Raw genomic sequence first — 27,310 nt, forward strand, 5'->3', positions numbered from 1 at the left:
GCAGTGATAGACAAAATTGGGCGAAATAACTTCATATAGCACGTAGCCCACGACCCCTAACTGGATTTATCATACAGAGCAAGATCATCAAGTGCCACCCACTGAAGAATTACAAGCGGCTAGCTCAAGCGAGAGCACATGAATACAGCACTCTAAGAACACAAGACTTGCATTGCATTTACCTTTGTTGACACATCCTGCGATCCCGTCTTTGATAGAGCACTTCTCATCACCAGCGCAGTGGAAATCTTCACAGACAAGGCCAGTTGTGGTGAGGCAAGTGCAGGCTTGCTTGCAGTCCGCAGATAGAACTGTTTCATCAGGCTGTAAAATGGCGGTAGAGAATGTTACAATACACTCAATTACCCTCACACACATTGTTGACAAGGATAGCAGGTCTATGGAGTAGCAAATCAACGTACATTGTAGTATTTCCCATTCTCGAAGCAGCCGCACTTGTCCATGGAGACACATCCCTTGCCATCGGAGAAAAATCCATCATTGCATTCACAGCCCTCCGCACAAGTTGTTGGGCACTGAGGCATGTCTGTGATTCCGGCACAAGATATGGAACAGATATCCGCACATATTGCATACTGGCTGTTTGATGGACAACGTAGAGCTGGAATAAGAAATCAGGCAACATGCATGATGCATGGATTTCTGACAAGCATTAGTGTCTAAGCGAGACATTGAGGAAGAATGCAAACCGATAGGCAGCAGGGATTTTGACTTACTGGGTGACTTTAAACGGTTAGGTACTGACATACTTTGTGCACCAGAGCTTGGCTGGCATCTATGGAAACAAAGACTCCTCACTAGTGGAAATTTGGAAGTTTTAAGCATCTAACATGATTCAACCTGCCCCAGTCTTCTGGCCAGTCAGATGCATCATCTACCTGTAAATCTCTGGATTTCATTACAGTCTAGCGAAAGCTCATGTCTTTGGCTCTCAGGGAATGGTGAAGTGAGCTATGTGGAGGAATAACAGGTTAAAAGTCGTTAAATGGAGACAAATGAAATGAAGAAATTGTCTATGGGGGAAGACTAGAAACAAAACAATATATGATGGGGAATGGAGAAAAAAAATCTTTATTTTGGGAGACTCGAAGCAAGCATCATTAATTAAATGGAGGTGGTAATAGAACGTTCCACACTTTCTGGATGAAGTGCTAAATAGGAAGTGGTGGAGAAAGTTCTACCAGATAATTTAACACTTGCTCCAGAAATTGGAAGATGCTTCATTACTAGCCAGCTATATAAATCATGATGAAGAAATGTGTTATGTGGCGACGGATTACCATCTTAAAAACAACACAGACAAAGGTGGCTTAGACTTTCCTGACCTGAAATTATATTTCTGGTCGTCGTTTATTAGGCGCCTTCGATCTTTACTCCATAAAGAAAAAACATTCTTTTTTCATGCATTTATGCTAAAAGCAGAAGCCAACATGTTTTTACTGCGAGTTAACGACCCTAACTACTTTAAACGGGTGAAATTCAAGACCGCTAAAGACATCATTAGGATATGGAACAAGATCTTGACTTACTTTAAAACGTCCTTTTACCACCCGAAATTACCACTTTGGGACAATCCGGGCCTCCCGGGAATATTTAGTGATGGAACGACCCAAAGATGGTCAACACTTGGCATTAACACTCTCGGGGATTTATATGGGGCACAAGGATTCTTACCGTTTCATACTTTACAAACTTTGTATAACTTGACGGAAAATATGAGATTTAAGTATATACAAATACATGATTTTTTAATCAGAAAGAAAAAACTACTTAATATCGTAGATTCTGACATTTGGGACAGCCTATACTCTAACAAAAATAAATCTGTGATAAGCGAGGCATATAAACATTTCTGTGCAGCTAAAATCGATGACTGTTTACAATTAGCTCAAAAATGGAGCAACAAAACTGGTTTAAATATAACGTCTCAACAAATCAAATGCTCTTTAGCTAATATAAACAACGCTGTACGTTCATCTAGCTTGAGACTACAACAGTTCCGCACAGTCTGTATGCTATATTATACGCCGGAAAAGATCTCAAAGTGGTCCCTTAACGATACTCAAGGAGATCGCACTAAATGTCCTAAGTGCCTTGCTTATGCAGCAGATTTAGAACACATGCTGTTCTCTTGCCCAATGTTAAAAGACTTCTGGGGGGAACTAACCAAAATTTTAAAAATTAAAAAAATATTTCTTCCCACGCTTACTCCATCAAGTATATTACTCGACCTATATCCTTCTGGTATATCACAACCTGCCCTGACAACAATCCTTATGTCCTGCGCCAAACTCACATTGGCTAGAGCCTGGATCTGCCCCAAACCCCCCAATATCTGGGAATGGTGGTCATTAGTCAACGAAACTCGTTCCATGGAATTTGGGTTAGCTAACTTGAGAGGAACTCGTTCACGAATGAAAGTCGAAAAAATATGGGGTGACTTTATTGACGGCCCTGAGCTTGGCTATGCTTAAAATGTTTTAAAATCCGTATCATATAAGTATTGATTTTTCTGAAATGTGCCTGAAACGGGAAACTGATAATTTGTTTTTGTAAAGATCGTGCAATGTATACTTTGTACTTCATTTAATGTATTTTCGTTATGTTTCTCTCATCAGTTTGCAAATAAAAAAAAAAAAAAAAAATTATGTGGCGACGGATTAGATGCATGGAAACAAGCAGCGTGGAGTAAAAATGGAATTCAGGCATTGGGTATTGTGGTGGGAACCGGGTATAAAAAAGTTAACTATATGATGGAAACTGAAGACAAAACAATTGAGTTATATGATAAGGTATCTGAGGCATGGAAATCAGCTAAGTGGTGGGAGGAACTGGAAAAAAGGCGTGATTTGGAGTTGGGAGGTAATGGAAAATCCTGTGATCTTTGGAGAAAATACCACATTTGGAAGGGAATCCTCTACAGGCTCTATGTGTCAATGAGGACAGTATGGTGGATGAATATGTTGGTGAATTCTCTTCTGTTGTTTAGTATTTCCCCCCCTAGAAAGCAAAGGGTTACTTTACCGTCCAACTATATATCAATACCAAGAAATAAGTAATGTAGAGGAACAGAGACAAGGAAAATGGGTCTTTCCATGGGAACACTGCGACAATAAAATGGGTTACAAGGAAAAATTGAGAAAAAAATTGGTTATGTGGTGAGGAAATGGATAGAGAAAAACATCAGTTCTATGAGACCAAAAGTTGAATTGTTTAGTGAAATAGTAGGCAATCATGCTGAGGAAAAAGTAGGAAGCAAGAGAAATAAGAAAGCTGCAATATGAGATAGAGTGGAGGAGAGACATTTAGAAGGCAAAGAGCATGGGAGAGAGGGTCAATATTGAACGAGAGTTAGGATAGTAACAGACGTTGAGTGAGTGAGAAGGATGGAAAGAAAGCAAGAAAGAGAAAGAGAAATAGAAAGGTAGAAGGGAATAGAGGGAAAGAGAGGTAAACAAAGAGAACAAAGACAGAGCTTGACAAGGAGAAAGTTAGAGAAATAGGAAGAGGAGAGTGAGAAAGTGATCACATACGAGTCCGAGAAGTAAACTATGGAGAGAAAGAGGTTGAAGAATTGCTGTGGGAGAATGTGAGAAAGTATTAACAATGCGTTATACAAAGAGACCTAGCCGGGAAACGAGGTGTGATGCAACAAAACCCTGGAAAGAGTGAAGTGGACAGAGTGCAAGAATTGAAACTGAAACGTAGCTGGAGTCACAGAAAAAGGCAAGAATAAAATGAAGAGGCAGAATCCCAAACAGGAAGCCTGATAAGAGCAGAAAACATTAATACCAAATTAGCTGTGAACATATCTTAGAAACAACATATTGTTAACAGGGAGGGGTTTAAGATGTGGCAGATCATAAGTGTGGACATCTTAGGGTAATTAAACTTACGGCAGAAAGAGTCACTTCTCCAGGGCTGGATGGTGATGCCGGCAGCCTGGCAAGCAGCTACATAACTTTGGATGCTGTGGCACAGAACATTCTGGTCACCATTGCCCTCACACAGGTCAAACATGCAGTTGTTGTAGTATACATCTGGGTTGATGGTGGCGTAGCAGGCGCTTAGTGGACCGCTGCCTAGCTTCAAGAAGCCGCAGTAATTATCCTGCTTGAAGATGTTCTTTTTTGCATCTGGACAGACAGGGCAGGCATTGCCACTTCCGCCACAGACTTCATTACATTTCACACCTGCAATTCTGACTCTCCATCCTGTGCCAAACTTGGTGGCATCTGGAGCCAGAGTCTTGGAGGGCAGCATGAACTCATCTTTCGTGTTCCCGTTATAATTACCGCACAAGCCTTCGAGTTGACCTTTGTAGTGTCCAGGAACAGTGACCACAACATGGTAAACCAGGTCATAGCTGACCACTAGGCCGAAGTCAGTTTCCACAATGCTTTGGATTCCATGCTGATAGACCCTAATATTTCCATCATTGAGTGTCAGAGGAAGGTTGTTATTGATTCTGTCAACCTAACCAAAAGAGAACAGGCCACGTTATTAGTTTTGTTTGATATTACTACATTTGGGATCACTTTTTTGTTTCTCATCTTGACTAACAGCCAGCAAAACTCTAAGACATCAAAAGCACGTACACCAGAAGCATTTAACTGCAAGATCTGAGGTACCGGGACTCTATCACTTGCCATAGGAGTTTGTGTTATATATGAGGTCAAACTATCCTCTAATAGCCCAGCTTTTGCACCTATAATTTATAATTATGAGTGTGACAACGGAAGGTTATGATCAGTATGAGAATTTTGATTGCAGGTACATTGTTCATTTTGTGCACCAAATTTGCTGCCAGTTTTTGCAACCACATGGCAGAGAAAAGCTTTTAAGCAAACCGACATTGCCTTCAAATTAGCAATTGGTTGTGAAACACTTATTAATATATTTGCATTCAATTTAAGTTCATTAATGTAAATGTTTGCGGTCTGAGCAAATGTCTCACAGTCAAAAACCCATTATTGCATGCAGCGTTGCCCTATGCCATACACATACTAGGTAACAAACATTGGAAATTGGCTTAGATGGAGCCCTCTAACACTGTAAACAAAGCTTCAGGGTTAGAATATATGCCAGCCTGATTTTACATGTTTAGGGTCAACTATATCATTAAATAAGTCAGTTGTAAGGGAACCTTGAGGTGTTTGAGGCCGAGCTGCAAAATGACCGCATGACGTTTCTGTTGCTTGGATGTGTCAGCGGTAACAGGGACGTCAAAGAGATTATACTACTTAGGTATGTGTCAGTTGTACATTGGAAAAGCCTGTTTAGTGTTTAAGACGCCAACTAAACAGCCGACTGTGCAGTGCATCACGAGCTGTCCTGTGACCCATTCGTGTGATATTTTATTAAAGGAAAATCTAACTCATTGGCAACCTTAGATTTTAAGTACAAATATTAGAAGCAGTTTTGGGAACATTGTTAAACTTTGCTGCTCAATGAACCCGACTCAGAACGAGTTTGTCCCGTAGAGCTTCCTGCAGTGACTTTTAATTAGTTTTTTCTCTAACCACAAAGAATAAGACGAGGCATGCAATCCCCCACAATTATCACTGTGCCAGAGACAATAGAGCTCAAGGCTTTGGTAGGGCCATCAGGAAGATTAGGGAGTTTGATTAAGAGGATGTACTGCCAGGCTGCTGAACTCTATACTTAGAAGATAGGCAGAGGTGACGTTGTGAGGCCACCCAAAGACAGCGCTGGCTTTGTGCTATCTCACACGTGTTAAAGAATGACCTTTCAACAAGGTCTGCCCAGAGACATACTTACCCACCCCTCTCTAATGGTGAAGAGGAAGGCAACAGACAAGTGGCCATAGTGGTGTATGAGAGGGTGGCCACTCAGCAACCTTTCAGTGACTCCACAGGAACCTCCAAGGTGGTGACTCCTTTGAAGGCAGAGAGATCTTTACAGGGCTAGTGGAGATCTCAATATATAGTGGAAGGTAGTCCAGTAGTGTTCCCTGACTAAGCACTACTGGCCCCTTCCTCACTCAAAAGCAGGCCCTAAGTTAGAAGGTAAAACTATTGACCAGGGCGAACCAATAGTCTTCACCCAACCCTCGCTCCCTCATGGTGAGTCTGAAAAGGTGGCCAAGACTTGGTTCCCTTAATCCATAGGATAACATTAACTTTTAGGTTTCAGGTTTCCTATTGTTCCTTGTGGACACTTTACTGTTCCTTTGAAAATGAATACCTTAAGCAAATGTTGTCATTTTGATGTTGATTTAATCATTATATTTTATACAGTAACAACAAAACTTTATCTCCGCGGGGAATCACAACGCGGTCTTTATCATGACAGCGTTGTGATTCCGCATACCATTACTCCGCAAGTCGGAACAACGACTTGCGGCGGGGAGGGGGGAGGTGTTGGATTTAAAATCCAACACCTTCCCTAGTGTCCGCAAAGATGGGAGTTGGAATAGTAAATTATACTATTCCAACTTCCAGCGCCCACCCTCCGCAAGTCGTTGTTACGACTTGCGGAGTAATGGAATGCGGAATCACAACACGGTCGTGATAACGATCGCGTTGTGATTCCCCGCGGAGATAAAGAATGCGGTATTTAATCGTATATTCATTTTATACGTTACTACAAAATTGGTTTGGTGTTTTGACCTGATTTGTTAGCTTTAATGTTTATTTTTGGTGCAGTGAAATACAACATATGAATTTTCACTGAGGGTAGCCCGCTACCTGTGCCAAGCTACCAAAGTAATGCAAGGATTCTTACAGAAACCTTCTTACCCTACTAGGTGCTATACTGGGGATTTCTGCCAAAGTTCACATCAAAATGAGACCTCTTTTGCCACCATCTGTTGTCTTCACTCCGTTGGGGGCCCGAGTTGAAGGAGGTCCGGAGACCGGGACAGGGAGAGCGCAGGACTACACTTCATGTAGTCAGGACCAGGGGAGTGCAAGAGTGAAGGTGCCTAGGAACTCTGCCTCCATCATATCTTACCTGACCTCCACGGTGGGGGCCCTGAATAAGGAAATCCATAACGCAGAGGTTGAGTTGGGTTTAAGTCCCGACATGCCTGGGAGTAAAAAGTAATCTAAACATGCTGTTCCCATTGAGCCGAGAGTGCAGATAATTGAGCAGGGAACAGGGGGGGGACACACACTTTATTTTGTGATATACCGGCAAGGGGTGCTGATGGTGTGGCAGATGATGAGGCTCCTAGAGGGAATGCATCCCGGCAGAAGGCCCATCCGTCCAACCCAGGGAAAAAGAAGGGGAAAAATAGGCTTACCAAACCTGGACATTTATCTGCGGACGTGACCCATAATCAGGTTGGAGATTTGGACTCATGTGTTCAGTCAGCAGTGAGGAAAGTGATGGTGGATATTTTCAATTCACGGTTGGAGCCCATTCTCTCCAACATTGCTAAAGTAACTGCTAATCTGTTTAACTCCCTAGAGGGTATTAAGGTAAAATTAGAATGTTTGGAAACCCAGGGCTCAAAAAAGAATGTGATCTCTCTAATTGTAACCCCACTTACCGGGCACAAATGCAGCCCATAGGAGATAGGATGGTGGAGGGCTGTATAATTCAAAATCAAAATTTACCAAAGAATAGCTCTGAATCTAACTCTGTAACTAATTTAGACACACCTGTAGGGAATCAGGCAGGGGTCAATACGTGTTGCAGCACTGAGCAACCTAGAGGTCTTCTGTCAAATGATAAGGCTCTGGTTCAGAGCAGGCATCACGGTATCAATGGGGCTATAAATGGGATTAACAACAGAAGACTCCATTGGCCCCAGAAGCCACTCCCCTAGTTGCCACACTTACAGGGGTTCCCCCTCTGAGAGAGCATAGCCGGGCATCCACTATGGAGTTGCTACGTAAAACCAAATATTGGTGTGACCAACACTCCAACAATAGGCTCAATGTTACCTCACACATTATCATGGCTAGACGAGTGGGGTGGGTTAGCCCCAAACCTAAACAGATAGAAGGCGACTGTAATGTCATTAATTTTGACAGTGCAGACATTGCGGGTGGATATTTAATGCTGGACCCAAGAAGGGTCAGGGTGGCATTAGGGCGTTGCCACTGGGTATTTTCTACCCACCCTTTAAGGGAGTATAGTCACTAGGTGGATCTTCTCGGGGGCTTTGGCCCTATTTTGATAGCGGAAATCGTCCCACTCCCCATTTAAAAACTAGGGAGACTTTTCCTGCTATGTCCCATCGGAGTTTAGTATGTGACCCAAAGGTGACAATTGGGTTCCCTGAGAGGAACGCAGAAGAAAATAGTTTAATCTGTCCAAATAGATTCCTCCCCTTATCTTTTTTAGATGAAAATGATTGATTGGTACCGTCTGGCTGTCATCAGAGAAATACCTGTGATCATATTAAAGGGCAGGCTCTAGTAAGATTAATATTCCTAACTGCAATAATATTAGTTGGAATATTGCAGGTTTGAGAAGCAAAAAAGAGGATCTCTGGTGGCTTAATTTGTTAAAAGCTTATGATATAGTTGGGCTACAGGAGACCTGGGATATGGAAAACAATTTATGGGTGGACGGGTACAAATCATACAGTGGCCCTGCGCAACAATCCCCGTCAGGCAGAGCAAGAGGGGGGTCTTTTAATGCTATTTTCACTTAAACTGTCAGGGGCTCATAGGATGGTGGATGTGGGTTCTCACAATTGTCTGACAATTGAATTTACTGCTTACAACTCAACTAAAATGTTGTTTGTCAATTTTTATAATTCAGGAAAAAGTAGCTTTCTAAATAAACATTTACTTACATTGAAATGTTTTTTAGAGGTGTATCGATTGAAGCAAACCACTTATTAGTCAATCATAATTATGGACGATTTTAATATTCATGTATGTGATTTGAATTGTCAGAGAAAATATTTTTTAGGGCTGGTTAATTCCCCAATGCCACATTTTGATCACACACAGCATAGGGAATGTTTGGTGGAGCTCCTGACTGCTGTAGATCTTTTTGAACCGAGCTTTATTGACATTGAGGAGATGATTCGTAGGAAGGAACCCTATCCTAGATTTATATTTATTTCCCCTACCCTCCTACCTTAAGTAACCTCCAAGTGGTCTCATTTCAGCAACAATAACCCGGTTATCCTTGTGTTGGGCAGAGGCTGTGGCATAAAGGGGAAATCGGAAAGGTTAGGGGCTGAAACCTGTTTGAAAACTTCTGATCAGGGACGGAGGGTAAAATGGGCCAAAGTACTCCCGTACCTCTTTTTCCAGGACCTCTGTGTGAACTCTGAGGACAAACTTGCAACTTGTCTTGATAAATTCAAAAAGGGGCAGTGGGCTCTTTTTGCCTTCAAAGGCATTTGTGCGCAGGTAGCATCAGACCTTACCTTACCAATAAGACCAAGGCATACTATAGGAGAGAGTTGATTTAATAGTAACTGCTCTGAAGAACACTGAAAATTGATAGCAGAATTGAAAAGGGCCCCACGAATCCGAGACTATGTAGCTAGGTTAAGAAAGGAGTACAAGCTTGGCCTATCCACACTGAAAAAGGAAATTAAAGAAGACTCTTGGAATGCTTTATTATCAGTAGAGGTTATAAAAGGTAGTTCTAGATTCTGGGCCTTTGTTAACAAACCTTTTTTACTGGGTTAGGGAACGGCCCGTTGAATGTAATATTACAGAAGATCAATTGATTTTTCATTTTGAAGCTATATATGATGCAACTGACAGCTTGGAAGTATTAGCTATTTGTGAACTTAGGAGGGCAATTACGCAAATGACAAGTAATAAGGCCCTGACGGTGTCCTGGCGGACTTATATAAACAAAACCCATCCTTCTGGGCCAAAATAGTGACTAATGTTTTTAATGTGTCAAGTAGTCAGCGTTTCCCGTCATCATGGGCATCTTCTACCATTATTCCGGTTTTCAAAAAGGGACAGAGGGGGGACCCACTTTGCTACAGGCTGATATCACTAATAGACTCTGCAGTTATAATTTTAGGGAGAGTGATTTTAACCAAACTAATGGATTGGCTGGATGAGAATGAAATTTTAACTAATTTTCAATATGGCTTTAGAAGTGGTAGGGGTACTCTGTATCGGTGTCTAAATCTAGTAGTAGTAGTAGTAGTAGTAGTTTATTGCGTGAATATTTAAAATCATTACAAAATTGCATAAAACAAGTTTCACAATAAAACCGTGCTATCACATAAAAAAGCATCATTGGTACATGATAACATTTTTAAATATAAGGTGGTTTAACTAAGGGCAGAAAATGTCTTTTTGCATTCCACTAACATAAAAAAAGTCATTATCACAAACCGCAATTTACTCATAGTTGGGGATTTGCTGCCAGCGCTGATAGATGAAAAACTTCCAATTTAAACCAACCAACCAGTTACAATGGCTTCAAAATTCTTGGTGTTTTATGACCTTAAATATTCGAACGACCTATAATCACGTTTTTTTTCCAACCATTGTTCATATTCGCTTGATCTGCTTGTCGGAGTAGTTTCCTGATTTGGGCAAAATATTTTACATCTTGACAAGACAGAATGTTTGATGAGCCCTCCATCCATCTAATCACAGCTTGTCTGCATGTGCTAATATTTAGCTTGTTAAAAATCGATTTTAAAGAGGATTTCCTGTGTCTAAATCTATATTTATTAGCTGGTAAATATACTATAGCTAAAGTGGGGACATTACAGCTGGCATTTATGGATCTTTCGTCAGCTTTTGACTTGGTAAACAGATCCAAGCTTTGGCTTATCCTGCTAGACATGGGCATCGATCCAAGTTTAGTCCACTTCCTGGCTGACCTACACAGTGATCTCACCGCAAGGGTAAGGGTTAACCAAGACGGAAAATGCACAAGGCACTTTACATCTGGTAGAGGCACTCACCAAGGCTTTATTTTAGCATCACTACTTGTTACCCTATATATTAATAATTTAGGCAAGTTTTTAGATATGGCTAGTTGGGACATACCGTGAGTAGGGGACAGGTCTATTCCTGTGCTCCTATGTGGGGATGCCGCAGTCTTATTAGCCTGCACAGCTATAGGGTCTAGAGCCTTCTAGATTACTTTGGTAACTACATGAAATCTCTGGATCTAGTGTTTAATATAGCTAAATCACATGGTAAACAGACATAATATTGATGCAAAAATATCGACTGGACATAATATCGAGGTAAAAATATAGACTAGACAAAATATCGACCAGACATAATATAGACTACAAAAATATAGATTAATATCGATATTAATAGCCAAAATATTGAATCAAAAATATAGACTAGACATATTATCGACTAGATAGAATATAGACAACAAAAATATCGAAAATAAGGTACGTTTTTAATAATTTGTAATAATTGTGTAATATAAATCTGTAGCGGGTTGTGGGTTTATAGGGGAATAGGGTGGGAAGTAATTTAAATATAATTAATTAAATCTGTAATATAATAGTAATTGTTAATTAATTATTAATTGTTAATTAATTAAAATATAATTGGTAATTAATAATAATTGATTAATTGATAAATAATCAATTTTTCATACAATATTTTCTGTAGCGGGTTGTGGTTTTATAGGGGAATAGGGTGGGAAGTAATTTAAATATAATTAATTAAATATGTAAAATAATGATAATTGTTAAATAATTATTAATTGGTAAATAATTAAAATGTAATTGGTAAATAATAATAATTGAATAATTGATAAATCATTAATTTCTACTAAATTATTTTTTGTAGCGGGTTGTGGGTTTATAGGGGAATAGGGTGGGAAGTAATTTAATTTTAATTAATTAATTATGTAAATTAATAATAATTGTTAATTAATTATTAATTGGTAATCAATTAAAATATAATTGGTAATTAATTATAAATATTTAATTGATTGATAATTAATATTTAGTAATTTAATTTCTGTAGTGGGTTGTGAGTTTATAGGGGGATAGGGTGGTAAGTAATTTAATAATAATTAATTAATTATGTTAATTAATTAAAATTGTTAATTAATTAATAATTGTCCATTAAATACAATGTAATTGGTAAATAAAAGTAATTGGTATTGGAAATTAAATTTAATTGGTAATAATATTTCTATTAATTATATTTATTTATGATTTTTTTTCCTAGTAATTTTTACCCCTATGCTATCCATCGTTTTCCTACTGTTGCAACCACTGGAGTGGAAATAGTAAATTTAATCCCTACGCTATCCAGCGCTTTCCCTACTGTTGCACCCATTGGAGTGGGAATAGTCATTTTAACCCCTACGCTATCCAGCGCTTTCCCTACTGTTGCACCCACTGGAGTGGGAATAGTAATCTATACCCCTACGCTATCCAGCGCTTTCCCTACTGTTCCACCCACTGGAGTGGGAATAGTAATTTTAACCCCTACCCTATCCAGCGCTTTCCTTACTGTTGCACCCACTGGAGTGGGAATAGTAATTTTAACCCCTACTCTATCCAGCGCTTTCCCTACTGTTGCGCCCACTGGAGTGGGAATAGTAATTTTAATCCCTACGCTATCCAGCGCTTTCCCTACTGTTGCACCCACTGGAGTGGGAATAGTAATCTTTACCCCTACGCTATCCAGCGCTTTCCCTACTGCTGCACCCACTGGAGTGGGAATAGTAATTTTAACCCCTACGCTATTCTGTGCTTTCCCTACTGTTGCACCCACTGGAGTGGGAATAGTAATAAAAACCCCTAAGCTATCCAGCGCTTTCCCTACTGTTGCACTCACTGGAGTGGGAATAGTAATTTTAACCCCTACGCTATCCAGCGCTTTCCCTACTGTTGCACCCCCTGGAGTGGGAATAGTAATCTTTACCCCTACGCTATCTAGCGTTTTCCCTACTGTTGCACCCACTGGAGTGGGAATAGTAATTTTTACCCCTACTCTATCCAACGCTTTCTCTACTGTTGCTCCCACTGGAGTGGGGATAGTAATTTTAACCCCTACGCTACCCAGCGCTTTCCCTACTGTTGCACCCTCTGGAGAGGGGATAGTAATTTTAAACCGTACGCTATCCAGCGTTGTCCCTACTGTTGCACCCACTGGAGTGGGAATAGTAATCTTTACCCCTACGCTATCCAGCGCTTTCCCTACTGTTGTACCCACTGGAGTGGGAATAGTAATTTTAACCCCTACGCTATCCAGCGCTTTCCCTACTGTTGCACCCACTGGAGTGGGAATAGTAATCTTTACCCCTACGCTATCCAGCGCTTTCCCTACTGCTGCACCCACTGGAGTGGGAATAGTAATTTTAACCCCTACGCTATTCTGTGCTTTCCCTACTGTTGCACCCACTGGAGTGGGAATAGTAATAAAAACCCCTAAGCTATCCAGCGCTTTCCCTACTGTTGCACTCACTGGAGTGGGAATAGTAATTTTAACCCCTATGCTATTCAGCGCTTTCCCTACTGTTGCACCCACTGGAGTGGGAATAGTCATTTTAACCCCTACGCTATCCAACACTTTCCGTACTGTTGCACCCACTGGAGTGGGAATAGTAATTGTTACCCCTACGCTATCCAACGCTTTCCCTACTGTTGCTCACACTGGAGTGGGAATAGTAATTGTTACCCCTACGCTATCCAACGCTTTCCCTACTGTTGCACTCATTGGAGTTGGAATAGTAATTTTTAACCCCCAACGCTATCCAACGCTTTCCCTACTGTTGCACCCACTGGAGTGGGAATAGTAATTTTAACCCCTACGCTATCCAGCGCTTTCCCTACTGTTCCACCCACTGGAGTGGGAATAGTACTTTTAACCCCTACCCTATCCAGCGCTTTCCCTACTGTTGCACCCACTGGAGTGGGAATAGTAATTTTAACCCCTACTCTATCCAGCGCTTTCCCTACTGTTGGGCCCACTGGAGTGGGAATAGTAATTTTAATCCCTACGCTATCCAGCGCTTTCCCTACTGTTGCACCCACTGGAGTGGGAATAGTAATTTTAACCCCTACGCTATCCAGCGCTTTCCCTACTGTTGCACCCCCTGGAGTGGGAATAGTAATCTTTACCCCTACGCTATCTAGCGTTTTCCCTACTGTTGCACCCACTGGAGTGGGAATAGTAATTTTTACCCCTACTCTATCCAAAGCTTTCTCTACTGTTGCTCCCACTGGAGTGGGGATAGTAATTTTAACCCCTACGCTATCCAGCGCTTTCCCTACTGTTGCACCCTCTGGAGTGGGGATAGTAATTTTAAACCGTACGCTATCCAGCGTTTTCCCTACTGTTGCACCCACTGGAGTGGGAATAGTAATCTTTACCCCTACGCTATCCAGCGCTTTCCCTACTGTTGTACCCACTGGAGTGGGAATAGTAATTTTAACCCCTACGCTATCCAGCGCTTTCCCTACTGTTGCACCCACTGGAGTGGGAATAGTAATCTTTACCCCTACGCTATCCAGCGCTTTCCCTACTGCTGCACCCACTGGAGTGGGAATAGTAATTTTAACCCCTACGCTATTCTGTGCTTTCCCTACTGTTGCACCCACTGGAGTGGGAATAGTAATAAAAACCCCTAAGCTATCCAGCGCTTTCCCTACTGTTGCACTCACTGGAGTGGGAATAGTAATTTTAACCCCTATGCTATTCAGCGCTTTCCCTACTGTTGCACCCACTGGAGTGGGAATAGTCATTTTAACCCCTACGCTATCCAACGCTTTCCCTACTGTTGCACCCACTGGAGTGGGAATAGTAATTGTTACCCCTACGCTATCCAACGCTTTCCCTACTGTTGCTCACACTGGAGTGGGAATAGTAATTCTTACCCCTACGCTATCCAACGCTTTCCCTACTGTTACACTCATTGGAGTTGGAATAGTAATTTTTACCCCTACGCTATCCAACGCTTTCCCTACTGTTGCACCCACTGGAGTGGGAATAGTAATTTTAACCCCTACGCTATCCAGCGCTTTCCCTACTGTTGCACCCACTGGAGTGGGAATAGTAAATTTTACTCCTACACTATCCAACGCTTTTGCTACAGTTGAACTCACTAGAGTTGTAACAATACATTTTAACCATTTTGCTATGTTACGGTAAAAATATTATATATGTTTATTTATTATTATGTTTTTATATATATATGTATTATTTTTGTGGTATAATTTTTTGTATTTATATTAATTATTTATTAATATTACATTTATTTAATAATTTTTACTAAGTTTATATTAAATATATTTATTATTATATTAGTTCTAACTTAATTTAAAGACATTTAAAAAAATCGATATTTTGACAGTCTATATTTTTGTAACTCGATATTTTGGAGTCGATATTTTAGTATTTACCTGTTTGAAGATAGGCAGTCGATATTTTGTCCCTCGATATTTTCTCCTCGATATTTTTGTATCTCGATATTTTTGTGGTCGATATAATGTCAGTGATCCAAATCACACATAATGACATTGGGCCAGTAACATAAAAAAATCTAAAACGTTTTACTGCGAAGGCGCAGAACTGACCAGGGTGATTCCCTTTACTTATTTAGGGGTACTTTTTGATGAGAGGGGTTTGTGGGTTCCACAACAGAAAGTACAAGTAAATGCGATGGCAAGGTCAGCGGCCGCTGTGACTGGATTTACGCAGCGACTGGGGGCCAAACCAATAGACACCGTGCTCAATATTTATAGGTCTAAATGTATAGTCATTGAATTATATGATACAGCCATCTGGGGCTACAAGTCAATGGAGGGGATACAGACAGCTGAAAATAAGCTTTTACATACACTCTTGTCCGTCCCCCAATCCACTCCTAATTTTGTACTTCACCAGGAGATAGGTGTTGGTTATGTGGCAGACAGGTTAAGGCTGGCCCCGGTGGTTTTCTGGCTTAAAACTTGTCTTAATCCCCAATTAGGTCTGAATCATAAGATTATTAGGGTTGTGTTACCCTGGAGCGAGTAATCATTACCCTGGCTTACCCTGACGATGCCTTTCTTGTTCTGCATGAGCTTGAGGATGTATCCATAGACAACAAGCACAACCACTTTGCCGTTCACTGCCACTTTGCCGTTCCCATACTTTTCATTTTCAATGCTGATTTCGAAGGGGATCAAGTTATTTTTGAGGGCAGTGGTTCTTGAGAAGGTGTATGTGCAGGTTGATTGGAAGTCAAATGCCAGACCATCAAAGCTTTGATAATGAGTATCACCAGCTGCAGAGCACTGAGCCGGGCCAATGGGATGGCACTGCAGGATGCCATTGATTATCTTACACTCCTCATTGGCTTTGCAAGATAATGGTTTACATTCCACACTTCCACCTGCCTTACAGGTGCACTGAATGGAACACTGCCTATTGGGGTAGAAGACCTCTCCAAGCTTGTAGTAGAAACTGTTGTAGTCACATCCACACTGAGAAAGGGATACACAGTCTCCACCGCTGAGTACAAAACTATCGTCACACACACAGCCTTCCTTGCAGTTTGCATTACATCCCACTCGGCGAGTGTAGCTGGAGCAGGTGGTGGGGCAGCCATTGGGACACACCTCGTAGTGACTGTTCTTACCACATACAGGACCTAAAATTAAGAGAGAACAGAGCACCCATTAGCAAAGACTGGCACAAGAAACTATGCCTTCCTTACATCATTGCCTAGTTGCAATTATGTGTGTGGATCCGCAGTCTGACTCAGAAGAGTGTGGATAGTTGAAAGAAGACAGATGTTTCATTGATTGCAACTTTCACAGTTGTGGGTAAGATACTACTGATTTCAAAAAAGAAGTCAAAATAAAATAACATGCTCTACTCTAATCATCTTACATCAAAAAATAATGTGACATATTTTGTCTCTTGATGGATCCATATCACAACATGACTCCAGGAGCTTCATTTCTACAAGGAAGTAACATTGTCTTCTACACATGTGCTTCTTTGAGTTACTACAGTTTATATTTCCGTTTGAATTACTGTTTTTACTTTACTCACTCAGTGACTTTTCCAACATTTCCACCATTTTCAATCTTTACTTCATAGTTGTAGTCTTTTGTCCTATCCTCTTTGCTGTCCCATTACACTCCATTAACCTAGTTTGTCCCCTGTTCTTTTTCTCTATGTTTCATCTCTCTTGACCCCCAAAAAATTCCATACACCTGAGCCCCTGTATCTCATCTTCAGCGTTTATGCGAAACCACTTAGAAATGTTATATCTTGTCCTCCCCTGAGATAGCACCCTAAGGTAAAGATTCAGACACTGTTAAAAAAAGGAACCGTTTAGAGTAAGCTGTGACCACTGTCGTCCTCCCTGTGACAAGTACAGAGGATTATTCATTTTAGGCTGACACAGTGCTAACGTAACAGGCTACAATGTCTGGTCGAGTATTGCAGAAATCTGAAGGGCATCAGAGACGTCCTTAATATATGAATCTCCCTCAATTCGAGAATTTGGGATTCTGCTGTTGACCTTTTTTTCTGAGGGAATGTCAATTTATGTACACTCACTGCCATTTATTGCAGCACACCGTCTATTTTGAAAGGATATCCTAACTATCTTTCTGTAAATTGTGAATATACTCACTGCAGAACTTGGCAGCCCTCCAAGCATACACTTTAATTCCAGCATCCTGGCAAGCCGCAGCATAGCTAGCGATGACCTGGCAAATAATGTCCTGACGCCCTTTGTAGAAGCAAGCGTCATACACACAGTCTTTGAAAGCACCCTGTGGGTCAATGACAGCGTGGCACTCCCGGAATGGGCCAGCAGGATCCACCAGGACAAAGCACTCTTTTTTCTTCTCTCTCTGCTCCGTCTCCATCAATGGCAGATCAGGACAGTCAGCCATGTCAGCTTCGGAGCAGCCGCGGACATCCCTGACCTTCCAGCTCTTACCAAAGGCGGTTGCATCTGTTGTTAAGATGTTGTTCTTCATGGTCAGCTCTTTGCTTCTGTCTCCGTCGAAGTCACCACAGAGACCGCACACGGCACCCGCATACGTGCTTGGGATTTTAACTGAAACATAGGACTTCCAGTCGTAGGTGACGAGTAGACCAAAGTTAGTTTGCACATAACAATGACCTCCTTGCTTATGAATTGAGAGCTTGCCATTGTTGATTCTGTAGGGTAGGTTGATTAACAAACCATTCAGCTGTAAAGAGAAACCAGAATGTAAATTGCTGTTAACATCTATTCAAAGTGCCAACAATATACATAGAGTAGCTGAGAGGATATAGTAGTGCACAGAAACCTCCCCACCTGTTGTTACTTTGCAATCTGGGTAGCAAAAGGCATTGCGGGATATTCAAAACTCTAGAATTCAGCCCATTCTTCCTATCAGAGATCTTCTGTCATGATCTAGGGTCATTCCCACTTCCACCTCTTGCCAGGTTAGAAACCTGCTTTCTTGCGTTCAGCAGCAACTCTCTGCTCCCTTCATGCCTAAATAGTCAGCATTTTTCTTATGCACCCTTTCTCGTTTGTAATATTTGATATACTGCTCTCTGGATTCCCAAAGCATTTGAAAATGCATAATCAACAAGCATTGTGGATAATAACCCACTCTGTCTGACGCTGTTGGAGAATACACATTATTCACTAGTGATTGAAGTAGACCACACAACCATTAAACTGTTCCAGGAGTCAGTATGTACCATATAATCATGATTATCTAGATGAAAGTGAGCTCACTTGTGATAAAGCCCCTTTAACAGTGCTTTCAACAAACGTATCTGACCCGTCTGTAGTGTCCTGCCAGGACACAGTCTCGTTGTTCTCCAGTGTAAACATACACTGTGCACCCACCCACCACAGACGTCACTGGGTCAGGTAACGCTGCTAATAAAAGAACCCGAGCGCACGTGCTCGAGGCCAGAATTACTATCCCCTAAGCTGGTGTCCGTGTTACACTTATTTACACCATGCGGGTCTAGGGCCCCATTTTTACAATGGCGACGAGGTCGGTAGTGAAGCCCGTGTGTGCCACTGCCAAGCATCCTGGGAAAAGGGGGAGAGAGCTGCCCGCCTAGAGGGCACCCCCCTGCAGAGGCCCGCGAGGCGTGAGCTAAGCCCCGGGCCGACACGACAGAGGAGGTGACCGGGAGCCGACCCCGCACCTCGTGAGCACATCGTGAGCTGCCCCCTGCCTGGGGGTGAAGTGAGAGACAAGCGGTGCCCGCCCGCATCAACCACGACGGAGTGCCCCGGAAAGCGGAGACCCCTACGGAGCCCACCCGCCGGGTTGAACATGGCCAGCAGGCCGGAGGTGAGCCTACAGTCAAGCACATAAAGCGAAGCCCACCCGCTACGAACATTAACTGTGCTGTGGTAAATAAATAATTAATTACCGGTACTATTTTTGAATAATGAATAAAACAGATAGCTCAATAAATAAGAGACAGGATTCGAGGTATCTTGAGTCTACAGGCTTTAATCAGGCATAAGGGACAGGAACAAGACAGCCTGTAATAGCACGGGATGGCAGCTGCCAGGGAAAATGGGAATGGAAGGGATGGCATGGGCAGCTTTCAGTAACAGTACACAGTATATATATACTAAAACAATTACATTACATTCAGTACAGTAGGCGTAGCAGTAGGCGTTTTTTTGTAGCAGTCGCGAAAGATAAGGACAGAATGGGAGTAACAAAAGGCGTGTACAAGGCGTATACATAGACATGTGATGCAAACGTAACAGAAGTGTCATAAACGGGGCGGAAACATGGAGGGGGCTACCTGAGCAGCTGGGACCTTCAACCTAGTGGTGCGCGCAAACGGGCAATGACGTGTTACCAGGGAGAACTGGGGGCTATGACTTCTGCGCTAGAAGAGGAGACTAAAGTCTGGAGTGTCAGAGCGACATGTACCTAAGGCATATCTAGTATCTGGTGTTTGGAGTACATATTGATAGGATCAAAAAAGTTATCAGGGCAAAGGCTACTGGACACTAAGACTGGTGCATGCATAATTCTACATGTATTGCTTGTGCGAGGAATATTCTATGAATATTAATACAGTATTTCTCTTACATGGAGACAGGAAGGCTAGACCATGACGGAAACTATTGATGCGATTCAGTAGTTTAGGAATGCAGAGAAGGAGGGCTGGACTGATAACTGGAAACATAACATACTCTTGGCAGACTGGCAGGCAGAGCCAGGCCGGGCCGGGCACTGTGAGGCAGGAAGTAAGTGAAGGGTCAGGGATGCAGGTGGGGGCTGTATCGCTCCTCGGAGTGGGTTCAGGAAACTGGAGCTTGAATCTGATGTCCGGGCCCTTTTTGAGGCCTAGAAACGGGGACAGTTCAATGAATTAACGTGCACACTGTAAAACGTGGCAACATAGGTTTACATAGGCCTAATACTCGATGTTTTCACGAGAACTGGAAACTGGCATACTAGAGTTGGACACAACTATAATTGCGTTTTTAATCGATCATAGGGGGATACATGCATATCGATCATGCACATATAGCATAATATGGGGAACACGTAGGCACATACAACATGGCAAAATTTACTTTTCCACATTCCCTCCTTGTGCCCTACGTTTCCATCAGGAAACATCAATATCCATGATACCATCTATCTGTTCATATAGCATCATTTGCTCGTCTTGAATTGTCTTGGAACGGGACTTAGGACTAGGAATACAAGAGGTAGCACACATGCCGCAAATCGCAGGGCCACATTGTATACAGAGGCAGCAACTGAAAATGATCATTACTGCTATACCCAGGGATGACAATACTTTCCATCCCCAAGCAGATATGATACTCCAGAGCCAACCGGACCATGTCCAGGTGCCTGGATTCTGGTGTAACTGATGGGCGATTTTATGAAGTCTGGTTATAGCTGAATAAACAGACGGCGCGTTATTAGGAATGAAAATGCAGCAACTAGATCCGATGACTCTACATGCTCCTCCTCTATCGGCCAGTATGACGTCAAGAACGAGACGATTTTGGAGCACGACAAATCTCATAGCAGATTGCTCTTCAGTTAAGTTACCTAGAGCAGAAGTAGTCTCATTCACTACTGCTTCAAGGGTTCTGGTTAACCTACGTATTAACTTACTATTCTGGACAGGTCCTATAAAGAAAAAGAAACCTTTATTGAAGTCTTGATATTGTTCTAGAGCAGTTTCAGTTTGATCGACAATTGGGGACTCGATCTCCCTTCGATGTCTGACGTGTACTAGATGTGTGTTTCTGTGATAATCAGATGGGGCTAGAAAAACTGGTGGCAGTAGGAAGGCAATATAACATGTTCCATCCCAATCGAGGGGCAGACGAACATATGCGGTCTGACCACAAACAAAATAAGAATGACGTGAGGCTTTGAAAATAGATTTCCCACTGTCACTATACTCGACAGTAGTAGTACAATCACTATGTCCTACATGTGCGGAACCATTCTTTCTGATACATAATTCGCCTTTGACTGGTGGTACTGAAATAGCAGGTAAATCTGGAGTAGTATCGGACTGAACATTCAAGACCATGAAATTCGAGGAATAATTACCTAAATCATACACTTCATTTTCTAGATCTAACCCTGTTCTATGGGAAAGACCTTGCTTGTCTGGGAAACATGTTCGATTCAGAAAGGACATATCATTAGATGATGACGTTAACGTGGACCATGCTCCACACGAACCATTATGTGAAAACGGATAAGGAAAGAGTGGCAGAACTCCCTTCGGTGTCTGGAAAGGGGGGAGTCGACCACACACCCAACAATTAGTGGCATTGCTGGTCTGGTGTGAATAGTGCAACATTCGGATGAATGTGTTATTTCGCATAGCAAGACGATAGGATAGCTCGTGAGGAGGCAGATCACTAAATGTGTGCTCTACTGTAGCATTAGAAAACATATGTACATGTGAAATTGGAAAACATAAATATAAAGCATAACTTGTGCAGGTAACCATAAGACTCAAAAATAACAAGAAGAATAGAACAATAATACATCTCTTAGAGTTTTGACTAACTCTCTCACTATGTGGGTCTGTCTCATACATGTCAGGAACCTGTCTAACCGTTTCACCTGAGAGGGACTTAGACAATTAAACTGGCTGACTTATTTTACTAGACCTTAACTTGGCTTTATACTCCTGCTGCGGAGTTTTCTCTAACAGGGGAGGCTTGAGTTCAGAGTCTGTTTTTAGGCAGTCTTTAGGAATAAGGCAGTCCTTAGCAAATGTCTTTTCTCGTAATCCATGGAATTTTTTAATATGGCTGAGGTGGACCCACCCCTTCCTGCCTTCAAGTTTCACGGCCGTCCTTGTTGTTAACAACACCATGCGAGGCTCCTTCCAACGGGGCTCCAGCGGACTTGAACGATCAAAATTTCGGACCAATACGTGTTCACCAGGAACGACTTCATGCGGTTTCACCTCGGTGTTGTCTGGAAATGCGGCGGCAACCTGTGAACGACAAGAATGTAGGGCAGACATCAAGGAAGCTAGGTAATCTGTCAGCATATTACTGGAAACGTCTGTAATACTTCGGGGTCTAGGTGTACCCCACATGTTTGGAGGGCGGCCGAATACGACCTCATAAGGGGACAGACCTGATCTGGAAAGCGCAACCATTCTCATATAGAATAGAGCGACTGGCAGAGCTACTAGCCAGTCTACACCTTTTTCTTTACAAACTTTAGCAATTCGGATTTTCAAAGTCTGATTATGTCTCTCTACGAGACCGGCTGCTTCAGGATGGCGTACACAATGGAACTTCCACTGGTACCCTAACAGAAGGGAAACATGTTTCATGAGTTCGGATGAGAATGGCTGGCCGTTATCTGAATACACGACCCTAGGGAGTCCATAGCGGGGAAAGAACTCACGAACCAACTGCCTGGCAGTGGTCGCAGCTGTGTAATCTGGAACTGGATATGCTTCTGTCCACCTGGACAAAGCGCATACAACTACGAGGACATACTTGAAACCTCGACATCGCTCCATCTGAATATAATCCATCTGGAGGACCTCAAAAGGGTGGTCAGGAGGTTGGAATCCACCTTGTTCCACCGGGACACTTTTACCTGGATTGAACTGACAACATATCATACAGGTACGGACTTTCTGCTTAGCTGCAGCTCGTAAATGCTTGTTGAACCAAAGGTTCTGAATACTGTCTAACATAGCTTTTTCTCCTAGATGTGCTGGGCTATGTGCGGTATTGATAATGACTTGAACCATAGAGTCGGGGAGAAACCATGTGGCTTTTCCCTTCGTCAACCATCCTTGATCTGTCTGGACCCCTCCTTGTTCGGACCATTTCTTGATTTCTTCGGGAGTAGCATGTAACTGTATGTCTATGACATCTTGTGTAGGGTCCTTAACAGTCATACAAGTAGTCTGATCTGGAGTGAGTGTCTGTGTCGTGTTAGCTGGAATGTCTGAAGTCTGAGCTGTAAGCTTGGCTGTTCGATCTGCTAGATCGTTACCTTGGGAAATGACGTCAGTGACTTTCGTATGTGCCTTGCACTTCATGATAACGATAGCTGTCGGTAAATGTATTGCATCTAACAGAGCTTGAATGAGGAAACCATGCTGAATTTATTTATTTATTTATTTATAAAAACATTTATAGAGCGCGAACGAAGGCCCATGGGCATCTCGGCGCTAGAGTTACTGCAATGTGTTGAGCCTCATCAGACAGGAGATCATTGGTTGAAGAGCCATGTTTTTAATTGCTTGCGGAAGATCCAGAGGGACGGGCTGGTTCTGATCGACTCAGGTAGAGTATTCCACAATTTGGGTGCGGCTACCATGAATCTTCTGTCCCCCCAAGAAACAAGTTTGGTTCGGGGTACCACTAGGTCATGCTGGGAGGATGAACGTAGCGTTCTTGAAGGACGGTAAGGAATAAGGTTTTGGACAAAGAACGCCGGTCCCACGTTGTTCAAAGCCTTGTAAACCAGGCAGAGGGACTTAAACATGACTCTCCTTCTTACTGGCAGCCAGTGCAGCTGTCTTATAGTGGATGCGGCCGAGTGATGTTTGGGGATGCGCCCTAGAAGCCTGGCAGCGGAATTCTGAATGGCCTGCATTTTCCAAAGCACTCTCTCCTGGGCACCTAGAAACAGTGCATTGCAGTAATCCAGGGTCGACAATACAAGGGAACTAACCAGTGTTTTGCCGGCACTTTCCGGCAGGAAAGGCAGGATTTTTTTTATAAGCCGCAGTTTGTGGAAGGCTGAGGAAGAAATTTGGTTGGCGTGTGGCATAAAATTTAACTGATCGTCGAAAAGGACTCCTAAATTCCTCACTTTTTTTGCTGGGTCCGGGGGTTGGCCCATAGATGATGGCCACCAGAGGGGGGACCATTGCGGGGAAAGGTTGCCAAAAATTACCACCTCTGACTTATCAGAGTTCAGTTTCAAGCAGTTTTGAGCCATCCAACTTCCGATAGCCAACATACCTTGGCTAAAGGCGTTCGCTATTTTGAGGCCGTCGTTCTTGACTGCGAGGACCAATTGAGTGTCATCTGCATAGGAGGTCAGGCTCATCCCATGTGCCCTGATGATTTTGGCAAGGTCCGACACATAAATGTTAAAAAGTGTCGGACTGAGGGATGAGCCTTGGGGAACTCCACATGGCAGAGACAAGGGGGAGGATTCAAAAGGTCCGATGGTGACGACCTGGGATCTATTTGCCAGGAAGGAGGCAAGGAGATTCCTAGCCTTGCCTAGGATCCCAATGCTCTCGACACGGTCGACCAAGGTGGAATGGTCGACCGTGTCAAAGGCAGCCGATAGGTCCAATAAAATGAGGACAGCTGTACCACCGGCATCCCGAATGGTTCTTATATCATCCGCCGCTTTGATCAGAGCGGTCTCCGTGCCGTGGAATTGGCGGAACCCGAACTGGGATTCGTCCAGGAGTTTATGTTCCTCGATAAAGGAAGAAAGTTGGAGGTTCATTATTTTCTCAGCTATTTTGGCCATCATTGGGAGACTAGCGATAGGACGGTAGTTTTTCAGTTCGTCCTTATCGAGGGTGGGCTTCTTAAGAAGAGGTTTTATTAAGGTCTTTTTCAGTATCTCTGGGAAGATGCCGGAACGAAACATGGAGTTACAGATTTCAGTTATTGCAGGGATGACTGTTTCCATAATTGGTCGTAGCACCTTCAACGGACAAGGGTCTAAGGCTGATCCTGATTTAATAGATGACACTGTGTTCTGTACCTGTAAACAGGTAACCTCAAGAAACTGGGAGAAAGTGTGACTCTGGTGGAAGGTAGTTGTTGCCGGGGGGGTGGGGGAAATGTTGGAAAAAACCCTGTAGATGTCGTTGACTTTACTAAAGAAAAAGTTGGACAGTGCGTCACAGAGCATCTGGGAGGGAGGAGGGGCAAGATCAACGGACAGACCGGCTAGTTGTTTAATTGTCTCATAAAGGGTTTTATTAGAATTTTTCGCTGATTCTATCCTATCACAATAGTATTTTTTCTTTGCCTCAGAAATCATGGTTTTGTAAGTGGCAACTGACTCCTTGTAACTAAATTTGGTTTCATCAGTGTAGTTTTTCCTCCATAGTCTCTCTTTATGCCTACATAGTTGCTTCTGGGTGCGAAGTGCCTCAGTGTACCATGGGGCCGAGGGGGTTTGCCGGTTACGAGAGCGTTTTTTAGTTTGAACCAGTGCTGTGGCTGCAGAGCTGACCCATTGGTAAAATTGAAGGGTAGCCGTGTTTGGATCGGCGACCAGGGCGGGGGCGGTGTCATCCAGCAGGGTATGTAACCTAGTTGCATCAATATCGTCCCATGCCAGATAGGGTTGAGGAGATATCGTGCTGGTTTTGTTGAGTAGTGTGTCCTGTACTGTCAGGGTAGCTAGGATACAATGATGGTCCGACCAGGTAAGGGGGAGGATTTGGGTAACTTGAAGACCTGGGGCGTTAGTAAAGATGCCATCTAGTGTATGACCTCCATCATGTGTGGGAGCATGTACCAGGGGGATGAAGCCAAAGGTGGACATATCGGCTAGGAGCAAGGTGGAATCGGGGTTGTCTGGGATATCAAAGTGAAAATTAAAATCACCCAGAATGGTGATGGAGTTGTCAAGGGCAGATGCTTCCAACGTAGTCCTAAAGTCCATAATAAATTCGTTCCTGGAGCCAGGGGGTCGATATAAAAGAATCCCTTTAAAGGTGTAGGATGGGGATAGTGTAATCACAAATTCTAGAGCTTCACAGGAAGTGAGGGGGATGATTTTAGTTCTTACCGAAAAGGTGTCACGAGCAATAATACCGATTCCGCCGCCTTTTTTCTTTATTTGCCTGTCGAGTCTGTATATGGTGAACCCAGAGGGAAGGGCGATGACTAGGTCTGGATCAGATGCCTGGTCCAGCCATGTTTCGGTCATAAATAGGAGGTCTAATTTATGGTCCTGGATCAGCTCGTGAATATCCTGATTATGCTTGCTCAGTGAGCGGACATTTGAGAGTCCGATCGAAAAGATATGATTGTTAAGGCATTTCTTACCAGTCCGCAATTGGTGGGAAAAAGGTAGCGAGGCGTTACACTCTGGGCAATGCGCGATAGGATTTGTAAGCAAGGATTGGGGGGTATGTATGGGGCAGGCCTGACGTCTCGGAGGACGTAGGAGCTGGAGTTGGGAGGAGGAGTAACTAAGGCCTTGTACTGGCGATGGTGCACCAGGGGGGGTGGCCCTAGGCCCGGGCCAGGCGCGGACGGGCGCAGACGGGCTCGCCTTTGGCGCGCCTTTGGCGCGCCGCCGGCGCGCCCGCTGCGCCCGCCCGCTGCGCGGACGGGAGGATCCCTTGTTTATATGCATCATGGTGGGGGCGAGAGGAGGGTGGGAGGGGCGCCGAGCTCGCCGGCCAGCCTTCCCTCTCCAAGATGGCGCCCAAAGTGGTGCTCAAGCCTTCCTAGCGCAGGTAGCAGTGGCGCTATGGGAGGCACAATACAAGGTCCTCGGCGAAGTAATCTCGCCTAGAGGTGAGGGCAAATATTCTAAAAACGATCTTTTTAAAATATGTACAATCTTTAAAAAGCGATAATTTCACAGATGCAATACACAATAAAATCTAAATATCCTCCGGCTTTCCGCCTCAGAGGGATTGCAGCAGTGACGATTGTAAGTTCAGTTACTCAGTACTCGGTAACAGTTCAGAATGTGCAAGAGAACATGGCAAACCTCCGGCTTCCGCCTCAGAGGAACAATAGCAGAACCTCGAGGGAGTCAGAGTACCGCCCTTAAGTATCCTGGGAGGGCGGGAGGGGCGCCGAGCTCGCCGGCCAGCCTTCCCTCTCCAAGATGGCGCCCAAAGTGGTGCTCAAGCCTTCCTAGCGCAGGTAGCATGAGAAGTCATAAAAC

General features: G+C 43.2%; 1 protein-coding gene across 1 annotated transcript in view; it reads right to left on the minus strand.

The window, feature by feature from the left end:
• The window catches only part of LOC144769643 (IgGFc-binding protein-like), a 388,460-nt gene that overhangs the window by 283,765 nt on the left and 77,385 nt on the right, over positions 1–27,310 (minus strand). The window contains exons 7-11 of the mRNA XM_078653819.1: positions 17,548–18,115; positions 15,953–16,551; positions 3,918–4,497; positions 423–622; positions 183–324 (exon numbers count right to left, since the gene is read on the minus strand). Coding sequence (XP_078509945.1) covers positions 183–324; positions 423–622; positions 3,918–4,497; positions 15,953–16,551; positions 17,548–18,115 — 2,089 coding nt within the window. The remainder of the gene's footprint in view (positions 1–182; positions 325–422; positions 623–3,917; positions 4,498–15,952; positions 16,552–17,547; positions 18,116–27,310) is intronic.

This window comes from Lissotriton helveticus, chromosome 7 (assembly GCF_964261635.1).
Source record: "Lissotriton helveticus chromosome 7, aLisHel1.1, whole genome shotgun sequence".
Classification (NCBI taxonomy): domain Eukaryota; kingdom Metazoa; phylum Chordata; class Amphibia; order Caudata; family Salamandridae; genus Lissotriton; species Lissotriton helveticus.